General features: G+C 38.5%; 1 protein-coding gene across 3 annotated transcripts in view; it reads left to right on the top strand.

The window, feature by feature from the left end:
* Nucleotides 1-14,906, top strand: part of LOC126253672 (protein SDA1 homolog) — a 208,504-nt gene that overhangs the window by 159,758 nt on the left and 33,840 nt on the right. For all 3 annotated transcript variants that reach the window (XM_049955205.1, XM_049955196.1, XM_049955211.1), the window contains exon 18: nt 5,011-5,095. In XM_049955205.1, coding sequence (XP_049811162.1) covers nt 5,011-5,095 — 85 coding nt within the window. The remainder of the gene's footprint in view (nt 1-5,010; nt 5,096-14,906) is intronic.

The following is a 14,906-nucleotide window of genomic DNA, read 5'->3' as shown; positions in this document are numbered from 1 at the left end:
GTAATTGATACACCCAGGGACAGGGAGCAATAATTGTTCCAAGAATCGCTGAAAGAGAGCAGGGGCACTAGCAACCCCGAATGGCAAGCGTTGGTATTGATAGAGGCCGAAAGGCGTGTTAAGAACCAGAAACTGCCGGGAAGCAGCGTCGAGAGGAAGTTGATGATAAGCTTCTGACAGGTCAATTTTAGAAAAATACCGCCCTCCAGCGAGTTTAGTGAACAGTTCTTCAGGACGGGGCATAGGGTAAGTGTCGATGAGGCATTGAGCATTTACCGTGGCTTTGAAATCGCCACAGAGACGAATAGCACCATTGGGCTTGGCAACTACAACGACAGGAGAGGACCACTCACTGGAAGTGACAGGAAGCAAGACCCCTGAAGTAGTGAGACGATCCAACTCCTGTTTGACCCGATCACGAAGGGCCACAGGAATGGGCCGAGCCCGAAAAAACTTAGGCCGAGCAGTGGGTTTGAGCGTGATATGAGCTTCAAAGTCGTGTGCACGGCCTAACCCAGGAGAAAAAATGGACGAAAAGGTCGTCGACAAAGAATCCAGTTGAGCATAAGGAATAGCGTCAGAGACAATATTGACAGCGTCATCTATGGAGAACCCAAAAACGCGGAAGGCATCGACACCAAAAAGATTTTCTGCGTTGCCCTGGTCGACCACAAATATGGGAACAGTGCGAACGACGGATTTGTAAGATACCTCAGCATTAAATTGTCCCAAGAGAGAAATCTTCTGTTTATTGTACGTCCGTAATTGCCGAGTGACAGGGGACAGGAGTGGAGAACCCAGCTGAAGATACGTCTGAGAATTAATTATAGTGGCGGCAGAACCGGTATCCACTTGCATGCGAACATCTCGACCAAGGATTTGGACAGTGAGGAATAACTTCCCTGAAAGGGAAGAAGTGCAATTGACAGACAACACAGAATCAGAATCAGCGTCATGTTCATGAACGTCATATATGCGGTCGGATTTACAAACGGAAGACACATGACCCTTCTTTTTGCAATTGTGACACACAGCCCAACGTTGTGGACAATCCTCGCGTGAATGTTTCGTAAAACACCGTGGACATGATGGAAGTTGCCGGGGATTTTGCTGCAGTTTCTTAGGGGTTTGTTTACGGCTTGGCCGAGGCTGTGCGTGGGAGCGCACTGCGGCCACGTCGGCCGGCGGGGACACGCCGCGCGCGTCGTCAACAGCGCACAGAGGTTGTATTTCCCCGACGTCACCCCACGCTTCTATTTGTGCCCCAGCGGCGCGAGAAATTTCAAAAGACTGCGCAATGGAGAGAACTTCATCTAAAGTCGGATTCGCCAACTGAAGGGCACGTTGCCGAACTTCTTTGTCGGGCGCCGACCGGATAATAGCATCCCGTACCATGGGATCGGCATAGGATTCTTTGTGAACATCAGTAACAAAGTGACACTTTCGACTGAGGCCGTGAAGTTCAGCAGCCCAAGCGCGATAAGATTGATTGGGTTGTTTGTGACAACGATAAAAGGCAACACGAGAGGCTACCACATGCGTTTGCTTTTGAAAATAGACCGACAGAAGGGAACACATTTCAGCAAAGGACAAAGACGCAGGATCCTTCAAAGGGGCCAATTGCAACAACAACCGATACATTTGAGGCGAAATCCAGGAAAGGAACAGAGACTTACATGCTTGTTCGTCCGAGACATAAAATGCCAAGAAGTGCTGTCGAAGACGTTTTTCATAATCCGACCAGTCTTCTGCCGTCTCGTCGTAAGGAGGAAAAGGAGGTACAGCCAACGACGAGAAACGGCCCGCATTTGACGCCGCGACGAAATCGCGAATCGCCGCTGTTAGAAGCGTTTGCTGTTCAAGGAGATTTTGCAAGAGTTGCTCGACAGTAGCCATGGAACCCTGAGAGTCAACGGTGAAAAGGAAAAATCCCATCCTCGTCGCCAATTGTTAGAACTTCTAGTTTAACAAGTATATTTAGGAACGACACAACAACACATATATGTCACAGAGTAAGTTGACATGTGTACACGTTAGCGTTCAGACAAGCACTGAGTCTCAGTCTAGCGGCCGCTGCTCGGCTGGCCGCTTAGGTGGCACCGCTGCTGCATGGCTGGCAGGCAGACAGCGCCGCACGTAGAGGACGTGCGTAATTGCGCGGCGGCACTTTAAATGATCGGCGAGTCACAACAATTTTATTGACTGTGACAACGGCCACAGAAGCCTACGTTTACACTGCTGCATATCTTTGTGTGAGGTACTGTTACACAGCTTTATTACAGGGAGATTATTCCAGATTTTGTTTGTCTGTTTAGGGATATGATAGGTCCTGACTTTCTTTTTATGGATGACAGTGGCCACCCTTTCAGGACTACTTAGGTGTCAAACACACTGGAAAGTGAAGACATTGCACATATGGAATGGCCTGCATACTCCCCAGACCTAAACCGTAAAGTGTGTCTCCTGGATGTTCAGCAAATGTGTTTCTCAACAAACCCCACCAACTTGAACCATGCAAGAACTGAGAACCGCCTTGAGGGACAAGTGGGACAATTTGCCCCAAGGACTCTTGAACAGTTTGGTAGCTGGCATGAATAACAGGTGCAAAATTTGCATGATTGCCTGAGGAGGACATATTCCTTACTGAGAGTTCGATATCGACCTTTATGTTGGGAGTCTGACCTGTAAAAAACGCTTTTTATTTCTGTTATCCTGCTTTCTCATATGGTGAAATCTGACAGTGTTTTGTTATAAATATCACTCCACCCCTATTATGTATGTACTGTGTTTCATGTCGTCCACCATTACCTGTGATTATTTCTCTCCAACATCATCTCCGTTCATTAGCAGTTGTCAAGCAGTGTATATACACAGATTATTCAGAATATAACTATATGTGACTGTCACTTACCACACTCCACTATCACTGACACCATCAATTCATTTCATATGCCACAGATGAATGAATATAGGAATTATCATGGATTATATGTAATAAGGAATGAGGTTTGGAGGAAAGCATACCAGACTGGTATACCACCAGAGTCATGTGTCATTTTGTTCTTCAGTTTACAAATAGCTTTTTTTTTTTTTTTTAATTTCTGGTGGTGTTACATTTTACAGAAACATTGCTTTTTCATTAATAAGAACTTTATGTTGAGGTTTCGAAATGCCATTGCTTGTAATAAAATTTTGGACTGCACTTGCTTAGTGTTCAATAGGTATTGTAACAGTCTGCATTGGATCCTCAATGATTTTCTTTGCAGTTGGTATGGTAATGTTACTGTTATTTACTTTATGCCAGTCAGTGTTACTGGTTCTTTCTTTCCACATTGGGTTTATTGGTACCTCTCATAATATGCGTCATTGTTTAACATTCTTGTTGCTCTTCTAATTTTCCTGGACACTTTATAGCAGTTTTTAGCATGTGGTTTTAATTGAACATTTTGACTATCTGGCTTATTAAGAACTCAAAGTGTAAGGAATGATTTAGCTCAAATTGGAAAAAAAATGTGAAGAAGAGGGCACCTTGACAAAATCATTATTATTTGTGTATACTTGTTTCAAATGTGATAAAAAGAACAACATAGAATTACAATGAGGTTGTGTGTTTTATTGTGTAGAAACGAAGTGGCAGGAAAATTCAGATGTACGTGTTATTCTAACTAGAAAATTAAAAGCAATATTTGTGATATTGAAGGAATCTGAGGCAACACAGCATAAATATTATTAAAAATAAAAATAAAGTATATTCCAAGGAAATCATCCCAGTCTATGCAGCCACATGCTCACATCTGCAGAGAGTTGCAGAAACTAAAAAGAATGCAGAAAATACAATTACAAAATGATAATGGTCTATTTTAAGGTGAAAGCACGAACAAAAGGTAGAGAGACAGCTTGCAACTTTGGATACAACACCAGAAATGGCAGGTCATACGTTACTACAATATGATAATGGAAAATCCAGGATGGAATGTAACAATATCATGAGAAGGAAAGTTGCCACTCACCATATAATGGAGATGCTGAGTCGCAGATAGGCACAGCAAAAAGATTTTCACAAATAAAGCTTTCAGCCAATGGCCTTTGTCAACAATAGAGACACACACACACACACACACACACACACACACACACACACACACACACACAAACACAACTCACACACATGATTGCAGTCTCAGGCAACTGAAACCACACTGCAAGTAGCAACACCATTGCATGATAGGAGTGGCAACTGGTTGGGGAAAAGAAGTAGGCTGGGGCAGGGAGGGGGAGGGATAGTATGGTGAGGATGACAGATAATGAAATGCTGCAGGTTGGGCGGTGGGCTGGGAAGAGATTTGGGGGGAGGGGGTAAGTAGTGGAAAAGGAGAAAAATTGAGAGAAAAGCCCCACCTCTCACCTGCCCACCGCCCACCGCCCAACCTGCAGCGCTTCACTGTGCGCCATCCCCACCATACTATCCCTCCTCCTCCTCACCCCAGCCTCCTTCTTTCCCCCACCCAGTCGCCACTCCCATCATGCACTGGTGCTGCTGCTAGCAGTGCGGTTTCAATTGCCTGAGACTGCAGTCGTGTGTGTGAGTTGCATTTGCGTGAGTGTGTGTGCGCTTATATGCCTATTGTTGACAAAGGCCATTGGCCAAAAGCTTTAAGTGTGAAAATCTTTTTGTTGTGCCTATCTGCGACTCAACATCCCTATATGGTGAGTGGCAACTTTCCTTCTCATAATATTAGTACAATTTGTTGAGAAGAATAGCATGTTTGTCCTTAGTGCATTACTCCAGAAGAAAAGAAATACATTGTGGACTTGGGGCGAATGAAATAAAAGTAAGAATGGCAATATTTAAGTATCACTGTAGACCTTAATATAAGGACTAGTCTAGAAGTGGCTTTTGTCCAGCAGTGGGTGCAAACATGTGATGCTGATGATAATGACTTGTTTATGTTAGTCATCACACTACATTAATGGCTGCAATGAAATACCATTATATTGTTTCTTTTGCAGGGGAGAACTTGTATCCTTAGGTGACATTGAAAACATCTACAAAAAACGCCGTCATGATAAACAGGCCCGTTTGGAAACTGTTAAGGTAAGATAATGTCATAGTGCAATGATTTGAAAAGTTTCATCTACATTGTTAATTAATAAGCATCTGATATTTAACACCTTGCCATTTGGTAAGTTATTCTGTCATATTGTTTTCTTTATTAAATAATAATAATAATAATAATAATAATAATAATAAATTGATCAGTTACCTGTGGCCTGGTACCCCCTGTATCGTTAGTGTGAAGAGGAACATATGCTATCTTTTAAGAGTAAATTAAAAGAGAAATCAAGAAATGGAAAATCCAGGATGGAATGCAACAATTGTAACAATGTAATTGTTAAATTAAAAGAGATTTTGTTGTGAAGATTTATATAAAGGGTTCTCAGAATCCATCTGAAAGCTTATAAGGGTGTCGAAGGGGAGGGTGGGCTGAGAAATAATTGTTAGCAAAAATTCAATATGTCGCATCATTTCAGAGTTATTAAGTATTATAGGTAACCAATCAGGTCATTGCAAACGCAAATTGAAGCATCCTGCCAGAGGCAGTGTTGCAGATGTATTCTTCATTTGGTTTCCTCAAAACAAACAAGAGAGCTGTACAAAAACTAAACAGTTGACTATAGCAGGGATCAAACGTGAGCCAACAGCTCAATAGTCTCATGCACTCCCATCTACACTGTGAGAACTACTGGAATTACTGGTATCAGCTTGTGTAGTATATTTGTTTCTGTTAGCCATTCGGTCATCTTCAGCATTTAGGCAATTGATTATTGTTGGAAGTGTTTGTTTAGCTGCAAATGTTCATGGAAAGAGATGCAATGGGATAACAGTGCAGATAGGCCCCAGGGATCAGTGTTGGGTCACTCCTGTTCCTTATTTATATAAATGATAGGCTCTCTAGTTTTACAGGTAACTAAAATATTTCTGTTTGCTGATGACACTAGCTTTAAAAAAAAAAGTCTGTGTTAAAGTCACCTGTGTGCCCCAGGGATCAGTGTTGGGTCACTCCTGTTCCTTATTTATATAAGTGATAGGCTCTCTAGTTTTACAGGTAACTAAAATATTTCTGTTTGCTGATGACACTAGCTTGCTAGTAAAGGATATTTTGTGTAACATTGGCTCGGTTTCAAATAGTGCAGTTAATGACATAAGTTCATGGCTTGTTGAAAATAAAGTAACGCTAAATCACAGTAAGACTCAGTTTTTATATTCTAACACACAATTCAACTAAACTCGACATTTTAATTTCACAGAAAGGGCATATGATTAACTGAACAGTTCAAATTTCAAGGTGTTCAGGAAGATAGTAAGCTGTCGTGGAAAGCCCACGTTCAAGATCTTGTTCAAAGACTTAATGCTGCCCTTTTTACTATGCAAATAGTATCTTAAGTAAGTGATTGTCTGACATGAAAATTAGTCTAATTTGCTTATTTTCATTCACTTACGTCTTATGGTATTATATTTTGGGGTAATTCTTTACATTCCAAAATGATGTTTTTGGCTCCGAAACAGGCAGTTCGGGCAATAAGTGGTGTAAGTTTGCAAACCTCTTGTCGATCTCTGTTTTCTTTACTGTCATTCCTTATTAACAATATCAGCTTATTCCCAAGAATAAGGAGCTTTCACCCAGGTAATACATGGCAGAAATCAAACCTGCATTTGGATCGGACTTCCTTAACTCCTGTGCAGAAAGGTGTGCAGTATACTGCTGCATCCATTTTCAATAAGCTACCACAAGAATTTAAAGATCTTAGCAGTAATCCACACACTTTCAAATCGAAACTGAAGAATTTCCTCAAGGATCACTCTTTCTATTCTGTCGAGGAGCTTCTTGAAAAATTAAGCTGATTCTTATGTTGTATTGTTCGTTGCATTTACTTAAACTTATGGCTTGTTTTTTTTCCCATAAACATTTTTTTAATCTGTTATTACTTTTACATTGTAATTTCATGTACTGACACGTTTCACGACCTTGGAGATTTGCTCCTCAATTTGGTCCTACGGAACTTGAAGTGTAAATAAAAATATAAGCGTACTTTGATTTTTAGAGTCTAGTTTTGAAACGAATATTATGCCAAGGGCTGCTTCCTTATTTTGCATTCCTTATCTGGATAGGATATGATAAAATAAATGCCCTAAGTACAATAACTCCACATATCTCCTCTGAACAACGTTCAGCAGTGCTGCACATGGTCGCATGATGCCCCACTGTACACAAGATTCCAAACAGAAATGCGACGAAAGGTGTATGAGCAGAGCAAACATCAAGCATGGCTTCCTATGTCGTCATAGCTGTGTACGCAGTAACGCATCTTCTCCGGCTCACTGTGGCAGATGTTCAAACAACACAATTTCTAATAAGTCATGGGAAAACATTGCGAATGGTGGATTAAGAAGCATTGTTTCAAAGTAAATTTCCTTTTACGCAGGATGAATCATGTTACATGTGAGAATGTGTGATGAATTTCTTAAATCACAGAGTGTTTCACTCTCATTGAAAACTTAATGCTTTTAAGAACCAGCCATTTAGAAAAATCTCAGGCCCAGAAGACCAGCCATTTATATCATTATTTAAAATTTTATAGGCATATTTGTGTTTGATATGTCTTAAAGGGTAACAGAAGCAAAAAATGACCAATATATGTGAAAGCTTATCTCTGTTTGTAGTTATATTATATGTATATGAATTTAAACCATTAACTTTTCCTATTTGTATACAGTATTTACGCTTCTTAATGGTGATGTGGCTAGTTAATGTGTGCTGTGCTCTGAATATCTGCTGTTATTGGCTGGCTTGATTGCGTGACATGAGCTGTGATTGGCTGACAAAAGTGCATCACAATCTTGATGTCAGTGCTTCAGAACTAATATGCTGTATTTGATGGAATTTGTATTTACACTTTCGTAATAAGAAAATATGCAGTGTACATGTTGCTGCATGTCAAAGCACCTCCCCCTCCCCCGATGATTTCTACAGCTCCAAAGGAAAGTATACCGTCAGTTAACACCAGAACCGTGTACCGTCATCTAGGAAAAGTATATTTTTTTCAACCAAGAAAAAGAGTACTTTTAAATGGGAAATCAGAAAAAAAATCCAGGAATTTTTTTTCCTTTGCCACTTATACACATGGTGTAGTGAGTGGATGAGTAAGAATATTGCAAATCACTTACACAAAGATACCAGTAGGTAAAACAATGATAGGAAACAACAGAAGAAGACTGAAAAATTGCTGTGATGATTAACGTGACATTGCAAAGAATAGAAATATTTAAAAAAATTACATTTAAAGCAATTAATTGTATACAAATAACGATTAATATCTTTTCAATAACAAATTACAAATAAAAATTTCAAATCTCTCAACGACATTCAGACCCACAACCTTCCACACTTTATGACTGTCCCTTAATCACTACACTATGCCACCACTCTGTGCAGTACTATTATTTATAAGCAGTGGGGCACTAGGCGAAAACTGAACATCAGCGACGAATCAGCTGTGCGAGGCCTCTTTCACTTTCCAGCCAGAAAGAAAATTTTAAATTAAATGAGATGAATCATATGCTAATAATAATTATGCACAAATTTTATTATTATAATATGCAAGGCTTATTGCAATGACAAAAATTACATTAAACAAACACACATTGAGATAAACGAAACTTTCGGCTTTTCGCCTCACTGATTTTTTAAAAGATTACGTCGTAGTTAATACCAGCCACTATTTCCACTTCAGCTGATAGTACTGACAACACAGATATGCTTTCTTGGCACATCATGCTTCTTGAGTATGACTTAATTGATTTTAACTTTGAGAAATTTTTCTTGGCAGAAACTGTACTGAATGGAACTGTGAGCATTATTCTGATTGTTATGTTAAGATTTGTATATACTTCTTCCAAACTATTTTCTAATATGTACTGAATAACTTGTTATGTGTCTTTGGTTGAGTCCTATAGGTTGGATTTTAAAAGTTGGAGTTCCTCATAAACTTCGAAAGGCTGTTCCTTCTCAAAGTATTGTACCTAAATTATTACAAAATTAGCAAAAGGCATTCTTGGATAATGATTTCAAATGATTCATATTGTAAATAAAACTAAATTGTTCAAAATATTCATTGAATGCTTCGAATCAACATTCAGTGTCGATTATTATAGCGTCTATCATTATTTTTAAAAAGCTAACTCGGTTCTGCATTTCAGCAGATTGTGTAGTTCCATCAATTCATTTGTAACTGAACATTCATTTTTTCTGTGCTACTCTTTTTATTTATTTATTTATTTACTGAGACTCAACTCAGTTTCATAACTACCTATTTCTGCAAACATTTGAGCTTCTGCAATGATTGTTTCAAATCCTGTGTTATGGAATTCTTGAGTCCAGTCACAAAATGAATGTAAAGTATCGATAGTGACTTTCAAGTTCACTTGAACTGATTGCCATAATTTACTTATACATGTGACACTTAGTAAAATATCGCACCACACGTGTATTGCAACAATAAACTCAAAAGTTAATATTTCCTTCAAGACTGCTTCACAGTTGCTAAGAGTATCGGAATCATCAGTTCTGTTTTTCAGGTCGCTCACACTTTCAATTACATCATCAAATTGCAAAAATATCACTTTACAGCTCTGATTCTACTTTCCCATCGTGTTTCAGACATAGGTTTCAATATCAATTTCAGTTTAGTTTATACAAGATCCCAACACTTGCTTGATTTTGTAAAAAGCACATAACTTTATTGTTAGAGCCGAAAAATGTTTTAGCTGTTGTAGAAGTGTTAGTGGCATCTAGCAAAAGCAAATTCCAACAATGGCATCTACATGACATGAACAAAGCTCATGGATTAATAGTGAGTATTCTTGTTCTAACACCCTTTATTAATGCCAACCATATTTGCACCGTAATCATATCCCTGCCCTCAACAGTTTTGGATGTCAAGGCCATTATTTTCTAGTTCCTTTAAAATGGCATTTGTTAAATACTTTCCCATTGTTTCTGTGATGAAAATAAACACATCTAAATGTTCCTCTATCTCTCCATTTGAGGAACTGCAAAATATTAATATTATTGACATTTATTCTACACAGGTCGAATTTCTGGTACAATCGAGCATGAAGGCATAGTATTTTGCTTCTTTGACTGTGTTTATAATTTCGTTGTTAACAGATTTGGACATTAATGTAAGTAATTCATTTTGTATATCATGACTGCGATAATGCTGATAGTGTTGTTTTTTGTTAATACATTGCAAGTGCTCTTTTAGTGTTCGACCATATTTGGATAGCAATTTAAATAGGTCTATAAAGTTTCTGCTATCATTCAGGTTAAGGGATTCTCGATGCTCTTTAAACGCCAGATTGTGTGAAGCTAAGTATTTTATAATATCGATCAATCTTTCAAACAAGTTATACCAATACTTTTGTGACTGTTTTTTATTATTATTATCTTTATTATTTATTGTTTTTCTGTATTTGATTTCTTTACAGAATTCCATCCATCTAATCACGCACTCCATGTCTCCTTTGCTTTGTTCATGCCTTTGCAATATCCTACTCAGTTCTTTCCAGTCACAACATCCTTCTTTTACCATCTGTGTCTGCAAATGTGAAAAAGATTGACATGGAAAGCAATAAACTTTGTCTCAAGATATGGAGTAAGCTAACCATCTGCGATGTTGCTTTTCTTCGTTACTCAGTTTTCTAGTAAAACGAAATTTACTAAAACGTCTTATTTGCCTCTTTGGGGTAACTTTCATCAGATTTCTCTAGGTTTGGTTGGGGACCATTTTGAATAAATCATGACGCTGCGAGTCAGTTAGTCGAAGTACCCACTTCCTGGATCTAATTCTGTAAATGGCACTCTTATATGAACAGTTTGCTCTTGATTTGGCCCACAATCTCGGATCACAGCAGTTTCACCCAACTCTGATGCTGTATCAGGAAGGGTAACAGATTCTTTCAACCCTGATGCAGCTTCTGTTTCAGAAACTACAGACACTTGGATAAGAGCTTCATCAGAGGCCTCTAGAGCAGTTACACCTGAAGTTTTCTTAAGAAATTTCATCATACTCGAACTCATAGCTTGGTTGGATATAATTGTCTCAGACTTTCTTTTTCTTAAAGTATTCAGTATTATAGTGTAGAGCGAATAGGCTGTGCCAGTATCATACATGGCAGAATATTTTTTTTTGTATTCTTTCATGTATGATAGCAGCAAATAAATACACCATGAAATGTATTTGTGTACTGACTTACCATAGGAGGGGTCACTTTAGTATGTATGGCTGAAATTGGTACAATCACACCTTCAGAGATAAAGGACTCGTTCACTTGCACCAGTTCAATAACTTGAAAAAAGAGTGAAGTGTCACTTGGTAGGACTGGTTTCAGAGAGTTGACATTACTGGCCAAGACAATGCTCCTTCCTCTACTGTCTCTTCCACAGAGCATTGTTTTATTTGCTTGTTGTTGGATCGAAGTGTCAGTTCGGAAAAACTGTGCATACCAAACAGGCTGTGAGTATGCTATAAAGAAGAGAAAGCGTGTTTTACGTTTAACATGCATATTTCTCTAATATGATGATCAGCTTCATCTCTTAAGTATTTAATAATTTATTTTACAAAATTTGTTTAGTCTGTATGAACGACTTACAACAAAACAGCCTCCTTCGAATTCCATGTGTTACTGCCATCTAGTGCTCATGCACTGCACTGCTTCACAACAGTTATATCCCACATGAATCATTTAATGTAATAGGCCTACCAGAACCAGTCTGCAGTCTCAAACTTGTACACTTGGCATGCCGCTGCATAGGTGTACACCTTATGTGCATCTTGTAATGGAGCTTAACTGTTGTAATGTTGCCAGACAATCCTATATAAATACTGCTACATTTGTATGGAAATAGAGATGGATAATTAAGTAGATAAAACTTCAACAGCTTCAGCAACATTTTTGCGAGGCTCCCACAGGCATGAGGCGGTCAGTGGTTGCTGATGTCTAACGCTGCCACTGTTTATAAGGCACTTGAGTGTCAAGTGGACTTCTGTGCATTGTCCCCTCAAGCAAATGAAGAACCCACTTTTGGTGCACTACCTGTGGCCAGCTGCTTGAATTTGCAACATTTTTTCCTTAACAGTTATTTCTCACACAACCTACCCCGCAACACCTTTATAAAATTTTCAGTGTTCCTGACCACTCTGAATAAAAAGAGACGCTAATATCAAATTAAATTTGTTCCCTAATAAATCTATGCCACTATCTGAAAGTTGCTTTCCTATAAAGTTATCCAGAAAATCCACCTATGAAAAAAGAAGGTAAGCCATGGATAACTGAGAGAATCATTAACTCTTGTAATAGGAAGAGTGTGTGTGTGTGTGTGTGTGTGTGTGTGTGTGTGTGTGTGTGTGTGTGTGTGTGTGTGTGTGTGCGCGTGCGTGCGTGCGTGCGTGTAAAGGCCAGAAGAAGTTTTGAGCTAACATTACTTGCATACTATAAAAATACTGTAATATTTTAATGGAAACCCTTAAAAGAAGTATAAAAAGTATGCACATAGTGAGAGAAATTAATAATGCAGCAAATAAGGTTAAAATTATATGGGATATTGTCAAATAAGAGACAGGTCAGCCAGTCAGTGTACAAGATATCATAAAAATTAAACTAGATGACAATGTTGTGGCTGACAATTTACAAGTTGCAAGTACTTTTAACGACCACGTGCTAAATGTAGCAGCAAAAAATTGGACTAAATTGTTCATTTGAAGAAGAAAGAGAATATATTAAAAACATCAATCCACAAAACTTTAAGCAACAAGAAATAGTGCCAACATCCTTCACTGAAATTAATAGAATTGTAAAGATTCTAAAAAACAAAAGCTCATAAGGTGTTGATGGGATTTCAAACATAGTTCTGCAAAGTTGTTCTGAGTTAATAAGTAACGCCATTAGTGATATACGTAACGCATTGCTGACACACAGAATTTTTTTCAGATTGATTAAAATATGAAATTTTAAGTCCTCTTCATAAGAAAGGTGACAAAAAAATTATCATCCATTTTCCTTTCTGTCTTATTTTTTCTGAAAATCTTGTTTTGTTCATATATTTTTCAAAGTACTTTCTTAGGCTAACATGATGGGTGTGAAATGGTAGCTGAAAACCTCCTTGTGAAGTGGTTCCTATATCCCCGCAAGCCAATGCTTGGCCAAGAAAGCCTTCTCAGATTCATAAGCAATATGTGGCAATACTTGGTTTCCATTGCAGCCAAGATGCAGGACCCTCTTGTATATATTCACTTACAAAACTGATTTTCGGATCATCAGATCACTAGTGTGTCAGTGTACTATGAAATGCTCTTATAAAAATGATTGAGGGTTGTTCTGATTACTAGCCTAAAACGCTTAGAACTGATGGCGTTTTGTCAAAGTCTTTTCAAGTACTGCGGAAATAAAGATTACAGCCCTCACATTATATAGCACTTTGTGCAAAAATTGAGCCAGCTGCTCACATTTTGCTCAATGTAGCCTATTTGACATTGATTCCACAGCAAGAATATGTTCCTAGATGTGTGTAGTCAATTGATTTTCATGCAGTAAGTCTTTTACTTCAGCTAATTTTTTCTTTATGTTTCCTTTCTGCTCACAGCATTTCACCATAGTGACAAATCTTGACCTATCTTTTTTGTGGGATTGCACAAGTCAGTTTTTACCTGCCCGAATGATTTCGTTCAGGCATAACCTCATTCATTATTTTGCAGATTGCTACTTGCAACTCCAAGGAAACTCCTCATCACATCCCCCTCAGATTTAGTGGTAAGGGGGCCCAGTGGAGAGCTTGTCAAACCCAGTGGACAGCTTGTCAAAAATTCTACTCAGATCAAGGGTTAAAACAGGAAGGAAATGTATTGAACTATGAAACAAAGCAAAATAAAAACAGTCAACAGTCCAGGGCAGCTTGAAATAGTAATGACATCTTGGTGAAGTAGTCATGGTGTTGGACTACCATACAGGCAAACTGTGTTCAAACCTCACTTATGCCAACCCTTTTATTATTATTTTCTTATTTGTGTCTGTGTTGTGGTGTATTGTCCATTTGCAACAGCGAGGTTTAAGGAAGGGAGCTATAATGACAATTGATTGTGCACAACACTCTATTAGCAGCCAAAAGGAATTGGCTTTCAAGTGGGAACCGCAAACATTTCGTGACAGGGCGACAAGTCAATGGAATCCTCCACTGGAAAACATGCCTGATGTGTCATACACGGCATTAGTGACAGTATGTGTGTCACATGGTAGGAATCTCTTACTGACACACGTAATTTGTACGCTTGGTAAGTGAGTTAGGTATGCGTCCTTGCCCAATTTAGATGTTCGTATGAGTTTGAAAGTGATCACTCCCAAGGAACTGATGAAAGCATAATAGTATGTCACATAAGCTGCAACAAATGAACACAACAGTTTCAAAGTCACACAGTTTTTCTGTGCTCTGTCAAAACATATGTTTTTAACATTTTTAAATTGCATTCCGTTTTGGATGTTTTGGTCCTTGAATTCTTTTGTTGTAACATAGCTCACACCCATTTATTTGTTGTTTTCATTTCTGCGAGATGTCTATGTGGTATCTCGCCTGCTCTCACTATTCATCACTGCAATGATAACGTATTCTTACCACATTACTCATATTCTATAACCAGTGTATAGTACGACAACTGCCAAGAATACAAAAAGAGAACAAACATTTCAATGACCGGACAGACAGTTCAAAATGTTGTGAAAAAAAGAAAATAATGCTAACTGGTGTGAAGGAGTTTTGAACACACCTTGTCCACTTGGCAGTCCTAACACTGTG

The sequence above is a fragment of the Schistocerca nitens genome, chromosome 1 (genome assembly GCF_023898315.1).
Source record: "Schistocerca nitens isolate TAMUIC-IGC-003100 chromosome 1, iqSchNite1.1, whole genome shotgun sequence".
In the NCBI taxonomy this organism is placed as follows: domain Eukaryota; kingdom Metazoa; phylum Arthropoda; class Insecta; order Orthoptera; family Acrididae; genus Schistocerca; species Schistocerca nitens.
This window is presented reverse-complemented; position numbering and strand designations above follow the sequence as displayed.